Genomic DNA, 13,754 nt, shown 5'->3' on the forward strand with positions numbered 1-13,754 from the left:
GTCCTGTTTCTCTTACCCTATTCCTGCTTTAGATTTTCCCTATTCCTTCTTTTTACCCACTGTCTAAATTTCACCCTACTTATATATCTAATTTCCAATCCCTTGCTCTAAATCCATATACACCTCTCTTATCTTTCTTCACTATCCAATTTTTTCTTCTTCTCTCTCTCTCTGTCGTTTTGCTAATGTCTGCTTGATTTTGAGTATATTGGGTTTTTTTATGCTTGTTTGGGAGATTGTTTTGTTTTTCATTTTTCTGTTTTGCTTATTTTTTCTTTCTCGGGTTATTATTGTGCTTCTGTTTTCCCTTGCCTCTCTTGATATTATTGGTTGTTTCTAGTTTGAATTCATCTCCAGGGAGCTATTGCTGGAATTTGTTGGGATTAGTGGTGGTTCTATAGGAGTTTTCTCCTCATATAAATAGTCTCTTCCCCTCTTCTACTTCATTCTCTCTTTTCGCTCTTTTCTTTTCTCTTCCCCCCCGCTTTTCCCCAATTTCATTTTTGCACTCCTCCCCCCCCCCCTACTTTTCTTTTCTTTTTTCTTTTTTCTCTTTTCTCTTTTTCTATTCTTTCTTCCTTATCCCCTAATCCTCTTAATTCGGGTGGTCACCATTATTTGGGGCTATCAATATCGTGAATATACTTGTGTTTAGTGCCTGGTATGTGGGGCCTTGTTGTGTTGTATTTTGTGCCTTTAAATCAACGCAGCAGATCCAAGCAACAGCAGCCTCCTGAGCACCACACCCTCTGTCTGAGGAACAGCAGCTGTACATGAAGCCTCCCCCCACCAGCGAGAAGAGCCACCACAGCTGTGAACAGCACCCACCATAGGAGCTGCTGCCATCTGAGGAGCAGCTGCTACCGCAACCACCCGAAGAGCAACCACAGCCCAAGGAGCCACTGCCACCCAGGGAACAGCCACTGAACGACTCAATGTCTAGATATGTCAGTGAGATCAAACATGGTTAGACAAAGAAACCCCCAAAGGAAAGAAAAGGACTTGCCAGAAAAGCAGCTAAGTGATACAGAGGCATGCAACATGACAGAAAAAGAATTCAGAATAAGGGTCCTAGAGTGCATAAACCGGATGGAGGAAAAAATCAACAACTTATGCAAGAAGTAAGAAGAAACAGATGAAAAAATCAATAACATATGAAAGAAGCTAGAAAAAAAAGATGAAAAAATCAACAACTTAAGTAAGTCCCAAGAAGAAATGAAGAGCGAGAGAGCTGCAATAAAAAACACCATTGAAAGTATCAACAGTAGACTAGGAGAAGCGGAGGACCGAATTAGTGAATTAGAAGACAAGGAAGCAAAACACACCCAAACTGTACTGCAATTGGAGAAAAAAATTAAAAGACAGGAGGAGAGCCTAAGGGAGCTTTGGGACAACATGAAACGAAACAACATATGAATAATAGAGGTGCCAGAACAACAGAAAGATGAACAAGGATTAGAAAACCTATTCGAAGAAATAATATCAGAAAACTTCCCTGAGGTGGGGAAGAAAAAGTCACAAAAACCCGGAGAGTCCCAAACAAGGTGAACCCGAAAAGACCCACACCAAGCAATACACATCATAATTACTATGGCAAATGTTCAGGACAAAGAGAGAATCCTACAGGCTGTAAGAGAGAAACGGAAAGTTACATACAAGTGATATCCCATTAGATTATCAAATGATTTCTCAACAGAAACACATCAGACCAGAAAAGAATGGACGGAAATTTACAAAGTGATGCAAAGCAAAGGACTGAATCCAAGAATACTCTATCCAGCATGGCTATCATTCAAAATTGAAGGGGAAATAAGAAGCTTCACAGACAAAAAAAGGCTAAGGGAGTTTATCACCACCAAGCCAGCAATGCAAGGAATGCTAAAGGGATTGGTGTAAAAAGAAGAAATAAAAAGCTCAGAAAGAAAACAGCCACACAAAAAAAGAAATGGCTACAAACAAGTACCAATCAATAATAACTTTAAACCTAAACGGACTAAATACTCCAACCAAAAGACATCGAGTGGCTGAATGGATAAAAAAACATGACCCATACATCTGCTGTCTACAAGAGACCCACCTCATTAGAAGGGACTCACACAGACTGAAAGTGAAGGGATGGAAAAATATCTTTCAGGCAAATGGAAAGGAAAAGAAAGCTGGGGTAGCAATACTTATATCAGACAAAATAGACCTCAAAGTGAAGGCCATAACAAGAGATAAGGAAGGCCACTTCATAATACTAAAGGGATCAATACAACAAGAAGATGTAACTCTGGTAAACATATATGCACCCAATGCAGGAGCACCCAAATTCATAAAAAAAACCCTGGAAGATATCAAAGGAGAGATCGACAACAATACAATCATAGTAGGGGACTTTAATACACCACTGACATCACTGGATAAGTCCTCTAGACAAACAATCAGCAAAGAAACAGCAATCCTAAATGACTCACTAGATCAGATGGACTTAATTGACATCTTCAGAACACTTCACCCCAATGCCATGGAATATACATTCTACTCAAAGGCTCATGGGACATGCACAGCAGTGTGTACAGTCTCCTGTATTCATTCAACACTGTAGTGTGAACACCCTTAAGCCAGGAAAGACCGATCTTCCACGTGAGTTGCCACCATTTTAAAGGGTCCAGAGCATCCCACCGGATTCATCGTCACTGTGTTCTTTTATTCCATCAGGGGCCTTGCATTTGAAAGTCTTCTCCACTGGCTTATGATCTACTCTGTACATTAGTATTCTGTTTCCTTCTTTTTCATAGACTGTATGCTTCTGCCCTGTTTACCTAAGTACTTGCTCACACAATACAGGCCTCACTATAGAAGCCATCAGTATCACTGTCTCCTTAAATATGAGACTCAATAGTTGAGTCAATAAAGTATAGATGGTCAATAAAGTATGTATTTCACTTGAAATTCCTTTCCCTTTTCTGCCCACATGATTGACAGAAAGGCCCAGTTTCTCACGGGGAAACCTTAGACTATTTCCCTTCGTTTAAGTATGGTGGACAAGAGGGCCTCAGACAGGTGGGACCCACCTGCCTTCCTAACCTAATGGGAGACACTGAAAGTTAGCCTTTCCCTTTATCACATGGGTTTTTACCTCTCACAGGACCTGTAGTTGCTTAAGTCTCCTCACTTTTGAATGATGCTGTTTAACCTTCAGGTCAATCTTGTCATTTATTGAATACAAGGATGCCAGCTTGTCCAACGCAGCGTTCTCCGGGACACCGCCCATGTCACCTCCAAGGGACCTGGACTTTGCAAAACCCCTCTTCCCTGCAGGCAGCTCCTTCCCCTTTTGCTGTCCCTCCTCTGTCCAATGGGGAGAGCCTCTGGGCCTTGGGATTGGCAGGACTATGCCCCTTAAAAACAGGGAACAGCCACGAAAAGATAAAGACCTTTGTCTACTCATCCTTTGTAAGATTACAAAGAGGTTCATTCTCTCTAAGGGGGAAATGATACCCTTGTAATTAGCTAGTAATTAATAACAAAAGCAGCAAAGGAAAGACCAGACATTCTAGGCATGTTCCCTCTAAAACATGGGCAGGGATCCAACAAAGAGCAGACAGACGCATGCCCAAAAAAGTGGATGACATAGGGATGGTACTTGCCTGTCAGTCACACCTGGAGCAGAAGCCACTGGCCAGATGGGAAAGGCCATGCAAGTGCGGGAAGACTTAATCCCTGATCAAAGAACTTCACTCTCTTGGCTCCTGTTGGCACGCTTGGCTCATGGTTCTGCTTAGCTTCCTGGTATTCTCCCACGTGGCCCACGGCCATGCAGACCTCCACACACAAAGGACTGATGGACTGCAACTAGCCTGGTGCTGAACTGCACCCAGCTCCAACATGGAGAGGAAACCCGGGACGCTGGCTCTGATTTAGCTCTAAAATCCCAGTGACACTTCTAGGACTAGACTAGGGGAAATGGGACTCTGAATACCCAGGGGTAATTCCATAAAAATACCCAGGGGTAATTCCATAAAAATAAAGCTTTCTACTATATCGCATCCTCCTGTACGAGTCTCAGAAAATTCCTTTTCTTGGGATATTGCAAGGATTCTACCCCCAGTAATAACCAGGGGAGGCAAGACACGTTTTCTCTGATAACACATATACTACGTGACAACCATGTATTAACCAGTTCCCTCTGGTACTTGTCTTCAATGTTGAACTAGCATGACCAAACATAAACATATGCATGCCCATGTGTGGGTTGTGTACTTGTCTAATCATTTCTATGCAATATTCTTTAGAGTGGGATTACTTAGTCAAAGTTATGTCCTTTTTCTTTAGGGCTGCCAATGTGGTTTGCAGTTTCTGGGAAAAGGCAGGTATACTTGAGTTTTGATTTGTACTATGTATCCTTGTTCTGTAGAAAAGGCCCCTTTTTCCTTTCCCACCACAGGATAAACTTTTTCCATGGATTTATGTGCAGTCACACCACTTTTCAGCTGTGTGACCATCTGTAAGTACTGGCCTCTCTGAGCTTCCACACACCCATCTGAGTTGTAACAAGACAATTAGGAAAAGTGCTGAGTACTGACCAGTCACAGTGGTGAGCCCTCTGCAATGAAAGAGCCCTATTTACCCTACGGGGCAAACGGATGCAGAGGTCATTCCACAGAACAGAGGAGAGAGGAGCCCCACACTACCCCTCAACGTGACCTTCACACCGACGCGCATGGCACTTACCTCGGGGGCATGGTAGGAAATGCACTGGAAGATCCAGTCCATGGCAGGTGAGTACAAGGGGAGGTAGGATGAGAGCTCCACCCCTTGGACTGCCAGATGGTTCTGTACTGTATCCCCATGAATCTACAGGAGACAAAACACACACTTAGACACGAGGGAAAGTAGCATTAGAAACAGAGAGCATGTAACTCACGACTGTGCACACCTGTGAGTATGTGGGTGACCCTGACAGAAATGGCCTGGTTTTCCAGGGATTTTTTTAAAAAACTAGAAAAACAAGCAAAGCTTTCCATGTCGCTAAGCTGAGCTGCTCTGGAAATGTGTGCTGCACAAAGCAGGAGCCGCAGGCATTAGAGAGAAAATCTGACCCACTGGAGATGCCTCCTGTCAACATGCGCATCAGCTCTCTCTGCCTGGCCAGTGCCATCAACACGTTCCAATGGCCTGTGCTGGAGGCCAGTGTGATTTCCAGGGTTTACACATCTAAAGAGTGTCAAGCAACCTCAGCTTGGCAGAGAAACTGCTACATCAATTAGCTGTTCTGACGGTGTTCTCCTACCTGTTTGAATGTGAGGAGGAAGTCAAAAAAGTTCTTATTTAGACTTTCTTTCAGATGCGGGGCTACTTCCATTCCCACCTGCAAGCAAACAAAATGAAAGGACCCTGACTGTGGTAAGATAGGCTGCAAATAATATCCACAGTATGGTGTCATTTTTGTAAATAAAAAATATACACACAGATATTATTATATATAGGCAGAGAGAAGCCCAAAAAGTTCATTTTTATTCTTTTTTACCTTTTTTCTTATTCAAATAAACATATACCGTTTTCATTAAAAAGCCACAGAAGCTCTTTTATTTTTTTTTAATATGTTTTTATTGATTTCAGAGAAGAAGGGAGAGGGAGAAAGAAACATCAATGATGAGGGGGAATCACTGATTGGCTGCCTCCAGCACACCCCCTACTTGGGATCAAGCCCGCAACCCAGGCATGTACCCTTGACCGGAATCAAACCTGGGACCCCTCAGTCCACAGGATGATGCTCTATCCATTGAGCCAAACCGGCTAGGGCTCACAGAGCTCTTTTTAATAAATAAGGGACAATATTTGCAGTAATCATCTTTGCAGTTTCCCAGATGTAATGAATGTATTTCTGAACAGATGACCAGGAGAACAAATCAATACAGCACTAAGGAGGAGGGTACTTCAAGGTTGTGGGTACAATTTTCTCTTCCTCTCTGAAAGGTGATAAACACACATGGATTATGGTGTGCAAGAGAGTCAGCTGGGACTTCACTGTTGTATTCTTAAAATATATGAATTCATTCTTTGTTATCATCCATTGGTTCCTATGTTCATTGTTAAAAGAAGACTAGCATTTCCAGCTGAAAGAGTTGGCTATCAGAGAGAAGGTGGCCAGAGGCCTGGGGTTGAGTGGAAGTGTATAATCTGAACTATGGAGGGAGCTCATGTGATTAATACAAAGTGAAGCATCGCAATATCCCTTTATGCTGCTCAAACAGACCTCAGATACTCACTGGCTTTAGCACAAAATCAACTTCGCAAGGAAAGTTGCTTTTCTGGGGCCTGGTTTTTTCCAACAGGGACAGATTTTTGCTACTCTCCTCCTCACTCCCCAGTAGTGAGGATTTCTAGAGAATTCCTGAGGAGGATTATGCAACTCACCAGGTGTTAAATTCCAAGGGCAGCTCTATGGCTGTCAGATCCACTTCTACTATATTTTGATTCTATTGTCTTTCCTTCCACTTAAATATATCTTAGAAAGAAAATAATTATCTGTCCCGTGACAGCAAACAGGCCCCGTGGACAAGCAGTGGCATGGGCTGAAAGGGCCTTGACTTAGAAGAGGTGTTAATCACACTTTCCTTAAATAAAGGACTGAGCTTCCCTCCTGCCCGGCCCACTCACTGCTTTGCCGTTTTGTTTTCCCTTCCCATCAGCCAAATGGGCCTGAAAGATTTCTACCTGGAGGAACATGGGCAGTTGCTCATGATTTCCACCCGCTGCCCTGTCTGCCTGGCACTCTTTCTCAATGTTGTTTTCTGTGGGAAATCACACTTTCAGATCAGGAGTTTGGGGCAGAGCAGGACCCAGGCACCCTGAGTTCCAGGGAGGAGCACCAGACCTGGGCTAGGGCTGTGAGCATCTTCCATCCATGGCCAGTGACTGGTCCACAAATGGACAAGTGACCCAAGATGGTTCACTGTGAATCAGCCAGGAGACTCACTAGAACTAGCGGGAAAAGGGACTCCGTTCTATAGGGGTTCCTAGGTTGAACGATGAAAGCCTGAAGCTGTTATAGGTCACCGTGTGGAAAGAGCAGCCTCGGAATAGTCAGTCCAGAGGAAAGCAGAGCAGAGGGAGAGGGAGACGGAGAGCATGAATCTTGGCAATGCTCTAAGGCCCTGGACCTAGTCACGCCTACACTATCCCAAGGCTCTTCAGACCAATCTCTCTTTTTGCTTAAAGTAGTATGAACTGGGTTTTTGCCACCTGCAAACTGTAAGAATTTTTTTTTTTAATTGTTTTATTGCAAAAAGTATTACAAAAAGTATTACATATGTCTCCTTTTTTCCCCGCCCTTAACAATCACCCGGCCTCCCCTACCCCCCCCCCTCGCCCCCCGTGTCTTATGTCCATTGGTTATGCTTACATGCATGCATACAACTCCTTTGGTTGATCTCTTATCCCCACCCCCTCCCACCCTTCAACCCTCCCCGGCTTTCCCGCTGTAGTTTGACAGTCTGTTCAAGGCTGCTCTGCCTCTGTATCTACTTTTGCTCATCCTATCTAATAAAAGAGAAACATGGTAATTGGCGAACGACCGCTACCCTTCCCATTGGCTAATCAGGGCGATATGCAAATTAACTGCCAGCCAAGATGGCGGCCGGCAGCCAGGCAGCTTGAAACTAACATGAGGCTTGCTTGCTTCAGTGACGGAGGAAACCAACGTTCCCCACCTGCAGCTGCAGGCCTCTAAGCCTGCAGTTTGAAACATTTTAACAAATATAGAAGCTAAAAAAAAAACCCCAGAAACCAGCTTTCAGCGAGCTGGGATCTCAGAGCTGGAGTTATACATTGTTTGGAAACGAAACAAACCAGATACCTACTTTCAGCAGTGGAGGCCTAAGAGCTGGAGCCTCAGAGCTAAAGCTGGCCCAGAATTAAAAAAAAAAAAAAAAAAGGAGCGGTTGGGAGCTTCCGTCACCCGCCAGCCTGAAAACAGCCCTCAGCCCCTCACCCAGACTGGCCAGGCACTCCAGTGGGGACCTCCACCCTGAAGAGTGTGTGACCAGCTGCAAACAGCCATCATCCCCTCACCAGGCTGGCCAGGCACCCCAGTGGGGACCCCCACCCTGATCCAGGACACCATTCAGGGCAAACCAGCCAGCCCCACCCATGCACCAGGCCTCTATCCTATATAGTAAAAGGGTAATATGCCTCCCAGCACCGGGATCAGCGTGAGAGGGGGCAGCGCCCAAACCCCCTGATTGCCCTGCGGCTCTGTGTGTGACAGGGGGTGGGGCCACAACCTCCCTATCCGCCCTGCTCTGTTCGTGAGAGGGGAAGGTGCCCCAACCTCCTGATCAGCCCTGCTCTGTGCCTGATACGGGGGAGCTCCCCAACCTGTGATCGCCCTGCGGCTCTGTGTGACAGGGTGCGGCGCCCCAACCCCCTGATCGGCCCTGCTCTGTGTGTGACAGGGTGCGGCGCCCCAACCTGCCCCCCCACCCCCACGGGCCCTGCTCTGTGTGTGATGGGGTAGAGCCATAACCTCCCCATCGGCCCTGCCCTGAGTGTGACAGTGGTGGCGTCCCAACCCCCTGATCGGCCCTGCTCTGTGGGTGACAGAGGGAGGTGCCCCCACTCCCCTATCAGCCCTACTTTCTGAGTGACAGGGGGGAGCTCCTCAACCCCCTGATGGGCCCTGCTCTGTGTGTGACAGGGGGCAGCGCCCCAACCCCCGGATTGGCCCTGCTCTGTGTGTGACATGGGGTGGCGCCGCAACCTCCCCATCGACCCTGCCTTGAGTGTGACAGGGGACGGTGCCCCAACCCCCCAATTGGCCCTACCCTGAGCATGACTGGGGGTGGCATCACAACCTCCCAATCCGCCCTGCTCTGTGCATGACAGGGGGCGGCGCCCCAACTCCCCAATCGGCCCTGCTCTGAGCCTGACCAGGGGCTGCACCTAGGGATTGGGCCTGCCCTCTGCCACACGGGAACAGGCCTAAGCCTGAAGGGCGTTATCTCCTGAGGGGTCCCAGACTGCGAGAGGGCACAGGCCTGGCTGAGGTACCCCCCTTCCCTCCGAGTGCACAAATTTTTGTGCACCAGGCCTCTAGTCCTATCTAAGAAAAGAGAAACATGGTAATTAGCCGTAACTTCCCTACCCTTCCCATTGGCTAATCAGTGAGAGATGCAAATTACATGCCATCCAAGATGGCGGCCGGCAGACAGGCAGTTGACGCAAACAGGGAGGCTTCCTTGCTCCAGTGATGGAGGAAGCCAGGTTCCCCGGCTGCCGCTTGCCGGCCACTCAGCTGCTCTCTAAGAAACAATGTTACAAATATAGAAGCTAAACAAAACCCAGAAACCTGCTTTCAGTCAGCCGGGATCTCAGAGCTGGAGTCGCAACAAAGTTTCAAATACAGAAGGTAAACAAAGCCCAGAAATATGCTTTCAGCAGCTGAGGTCTGAGCTAAAGCCGGCTCTCAGCTCCAGTGACAGCCATAGAAGGTAAATAAAATCCCAGAATAAAAAAGAAAAAAGAAATAAAAGAGAGGTTGGGAGCTTCAGTCACCTGCCAGCCTGAAAATGGCCCTCAGCCCCTCACCCAGACTGGCCAGGCACCCCAGTGGGGAACTCAACCCTGAAAGGGCTGTGACCAGCTGCAAACAGCCATCATTCCCTCATCCAGGCTGGCCAAGCACCCAAGCGGGACCCCCACCCTGATCCGGAACACCCTTCAGGGCAAACCAGCCGGTCCCCACCGGTGCACCAGGCCTCTATCCTATATAGTAAAAGGGTAATATGCCTCCCGGCACCGGGATCAGTGGAGCCACGAGGCCTCCCAGGCTGGGATCAGCAGAGCCACGAGGCCTCCCGAACCCGGGATCAGCGGAGCCGCGAGGCCTCCCAGCACTGGGATTACCAGAGCTGCAAGTCCTCCCAGCATCGGGATCAGCGGAGCCGCGAGGCCTCACTGCCCCTGTGTCAAGTGGAGCCACGAGGCCTCCCAGCACCGGGATCAGCGGAACCGCAGGGCCTCCCAGCAACGGGATCAGCGGAGCCGCGAGGCCTCCTGGCACTGGGATCAGTGGGGCCAGGAGGCCTCCCGGCACCGGGATCAGCGGAGCCGCAAGGCCACCCAGCACCTGGATCAGCTGAGCAGCAAGGCCTCACTGCCCCTGTGTCAAGCGAAGCCACAAGGCCTCAAAGCACCAGGATCAGCTGAGCAGCAAGGCCTCCTGGCCCCTGGAGCAGCGTGACAGGGGGCAGCGCCCAAACCCCCTGATCGCCCTGCAGCTCTGTGTGTGACAGAGGACGGGGTCACAACCTCCCTATCTGCCCTGCTCTGTTCGTGACAGGGGAAGGTGCCCCAACCCCCTGATCGGCCCTGCTCTATGCCTGATAGGGGGGAGCTCCACAACCTCTGATCACCCTTTGGCTCTGTGTGTGACAGGGTGAAGCCGCAACCTCCCCATGGGCCCTGCCTTGAGTGTGATAGGGGGTGGCGCCCCAATCCTCCAATTGGCCCTACCCTGAGCGTGACTTAGGGTGGCATCGCAACTTCCTGATCCGCCCTGCTCTGTGCATGGCAGGGGGGATCTCTCCAACCACCTGATCGGCCCTGCTCTGTGGGTGACAGGGGGGAGCTCCCCAACCCCTTGATCGACCCTGTTCTGTGTGTGACAGTGTAAGGAGACCCAACCCTCCTGATGGGCCCTGCTCTGTGGGTGACAGGGGGCAGCACCCAAACCCCCTGATCGGCCGGCTCAGTATGTGACAGGAGTAGCGCCACAACCCCATGATCTGCCCTGCTCTGTGCGTGACAGGGGGTGGCGCCGCAACCTCCCCATTGACCCTGCCTTGAGAGTGACAGGGGGCGGTACCCCAACCCCCCAATTGGCCCTACCCTGAGCGAGACTGAGGGTGTCATCGCAACCTCCTGATCCGCCCTGCTCTGTGCATGACAGGGGGTGGCGCCCCAACTCCTCAATTAGCCCTGCTCTGAGCCCGACCAGGGGCTTCGGGGCAGGAACCTAGGGATTGGGCCTGCCCTCAGCCACCCAGGAGCAGGCCTAAGCCAGCAGGTCGTTATCTCCCGAGGAGTCCCAGACTGTGAGAGGGCACAAGTGGGGCTGAGGGATACCCCCCTCCCCCGCCAGTGCACAAATTTTTGTGCACCGGGCCTCTAGTCCTATCTAATAATAGAGAAACATGGTAATTAGCCGTACCTCCACTACCCTTCCCACTGGCGAATCAGGGTGATATGCAAATTAAGTGCCAACCAAGATGGCGGCCGGCAGCCAGGCAGCTTGAAGTGAACAGGAGGCTTGCTTGCTTCAGTGACGGAGGAAGCCAACGTTCCCCACCTGCCTTGCCAGCCTCTGAGCTTGCAGTTTTAGAAACATTGTTACAAAAATAGAAGCTAAACAAAACCCCAGAAACCTGCTTTCAGCCAGCTGGGCTTCAGCCAGCCAGGCTTCAGCCAGCAGGACCACAACATTGTTTCAATTATAGAACAAACGCAGATCCCTGCTTTCAGCCAGCCGGGATCTCAAAGCTGGAGTGAGCAGGACCACAACAGTGTTACAATTATAGAACCCAAACAAACCAGATACCTGCTTTCAGCAGCCGAGGCCTCAGAGCTGGAGCCAAGCCTCAGAGCTAAAGCTGGCCCAGAATAAAAAAAAAAAGAAAAAAAGGACAGGTTGGGAGCTTCAGTCACCCACCAGCCTGAAAACGACCCTCAACCCCTCACCCAGACTGGCCAGGCACCCCAGTGGGGACCCCCACCCTGATCCAGGACACCCTTCAGGGCAAACCAGCCGGCCCCCACCCATGCACCAGGCCTCTATCCTATATAGTAAAAGGGTAATATGCCTCCCAGCACCGGGATCAGCTGAGCCACGAGGCCTCCCAGCACCGGGATCAGCGTAACAGGGGGCAGCGCCCAAACCCCCTGATCGCCCTGTGGCTGTGTGTGTGACAGGGTGTGGCGCCCCAACCCCCCCGCCCCACGAGCCCTGCTCTGTGTGTGAAAGGGGGCGGTGCCCCAACTCCCCTATCGGCCCTTCTCTGTGCGTGACAGAGGGGAGCTCCCCAACCCCCTGATCGGCTCTGCTCTGTGGGTGATAGAGGGCGGCGCCTCAACCCCCTGATCAGCCCTGCTGTGTGTGTGACAGGGGGCAGTGCCCCAACTCCCCTATCAGCCCTACTCTGTGAGTGACAGGGGGGAGCTCCCCAACCCCGTGATCGGCCCTGCTCTGTGCGTGACAGGGGGCAGTGCCCCAACCCCCTGATCGGCCCTGCTCTTTGCATGACGGGGTGGCGCCGCAACCTCCCTATCAACTCTGCCTTGAGTGTGACAGGGGGCGGTGCCCCAACCCCCCAATCAGCCCTACCCTGAGCGTGACTAGGGGGGGCATCGCAACCTTCCAATCCACCCTGCTCTGTGCTTGACAGGGGGCAGCGCCCCAACTCCCCAATTGGCCCTGCTCTGAGCCCGACCAGGGGCTGCACCTAGGGATTGGGCCTGCCCTCTGCCACCCGGAAGCAAGCCTAAGCCAGCAGGTCATTATCTCCCAAGGGGTCCCAGAGTGCAAGAGGGCACAGGCCGGGCTGAGGGACCCCCCCCCCTTCGAGCCCCCCCCCCTGCCGAGTGCACAAATTTTTGTGCACTGGGCCTCTAGTAAGTTTATAATGGTCTTTATTATCTATGAGTGAGTGAGGTCATGTGGTGTTTTTCCTTCATTGACTGGCTTATTTCACTTAGCATAATGCTCTCCTTTTCCATCCATGCCGTTGCAAATGGTAAGAGTTCCTTCTTCTTTACAGCAGTATAGTATTCCATCGTGTAGATGTACCACAGTTTTCTAATCCATTCATCTACTGATGGGCCCTTAGGCTGTTTTCATATCTTAGCTATGGAGAACTGTGCTGCTATGAACATAGAGGTGCATATATCCTTTCTGATTGGTGTTTCTGGTTTCTTGGGATATATTCCTAGAAGTGGGATCACAGGGTCAAATGGGAGTTCCATTTTTAGTTTTTGAGGAAACTCCATACTGTCTTCCATAGTGGCTGCACCAGTCTGCATTCCCACCAGCAGTGCACGAGTGTTCCTTTTTCTCCACATCCTCACCAGCACTTGTCGTTTGTGGATTTGTTGATGATAGCCATTCTGACAGGTGTGAGATGGTACCTCATTGTTGTTTTGATTTGCATCTCTCGGATGATTAGTAACTTTGAGCATGTTTTCATATGTCTCTTGGCTTTCTGAATGTCCTCTTTTGAAAGGTGTCCACTTAGGTCCTTTGCCCATTTTTTGATTGGATTGTTTATCTTCCTTTTGTTAAGTTGTATGAGTTCCCTATAAATGTTGGAGATTAGGCCCTTATCAGACATGACATTGGCAAATATGTTTTCCCACACAGTGGGCTTTCTTGTTGTTTTGTTGATGGTTTCTTTTACTGTGCAGAAGCTTTTTATATTGATGTAGTCCCATTTGTTCATTTTCTCTTTAGTTTCAAGTGCCCTAGGAGCTGTATCGGTGAAGAAATTGCTTCAGCATATGTCTGAGATTTTGTTGCCTTTGGATTCTTCTAGTATTTTTATGTTTTCCCATCGTACATTTAAGTCGTTTATCCATTTTGAGTTTATTTTTGTGTATGGTGTAAGTTGGTGGTCTAGTTTCATTTTCTTGCATGTATCTGTCCAACTTTCCCAACACCATCTATTGAAGAGACTATCTTGACTCCACTGTATGTTCTTGCCTCCTTTGTCAAATAT

The 13,754-nt window shown here is 49.4% G+C and overlaps 1 protein-coding gene across 4 annotated transcripts in view; it reads right to left on the reverse strand.

Annotated features, from left to right (window-relative positions):
* The window catches only part of VPS35L (VPS35 endosomal protein sorting factor like), a 162,662-nt gene that overhangs the window by 66,594 nt on the left and 82,314 nt on the right, over positions 1–13,754 (reverse strand). For 3 of the 4 annotated variants that reach the window (XM_036310253.1, XM_036310252.1, XM_036310255.1), the window contains 2 exons: positions 5,276–5,353; positions 4,717–4,839 (listed from right to left, as the gene is read on the reverse strand). In XM_036310253.1, coding sequence (XP_036166146.1) covers positions 4,717–4,839; positions 5,276–5,353 — 201 coding nt within the window. The remainder of the gene's footprint in view (positions 1–4,716; positions 4,840–5,275; positions 5,354–13,754) is intronic. The other variant, XM_036310254.1, reaches the window with a different exon arrangement.

Source organism: Myotis myotis, unplaced genomic scaffold (genome assembly GCF_014108235.1).
Source record: "Myotis myotis isolate mMyoMyo1 unplaced genomic scaffold, mMyoMyo1.p scaffold_m19_p_5, whole genome shotgun sequence".
Classification (NCBI taxonomy): domain Eukaryota; kingdom Metazoa; phylum Chordata; class Mammalia; order Chiroptera; family Vespertilionidae; genus Myotis; species Myotis myotis.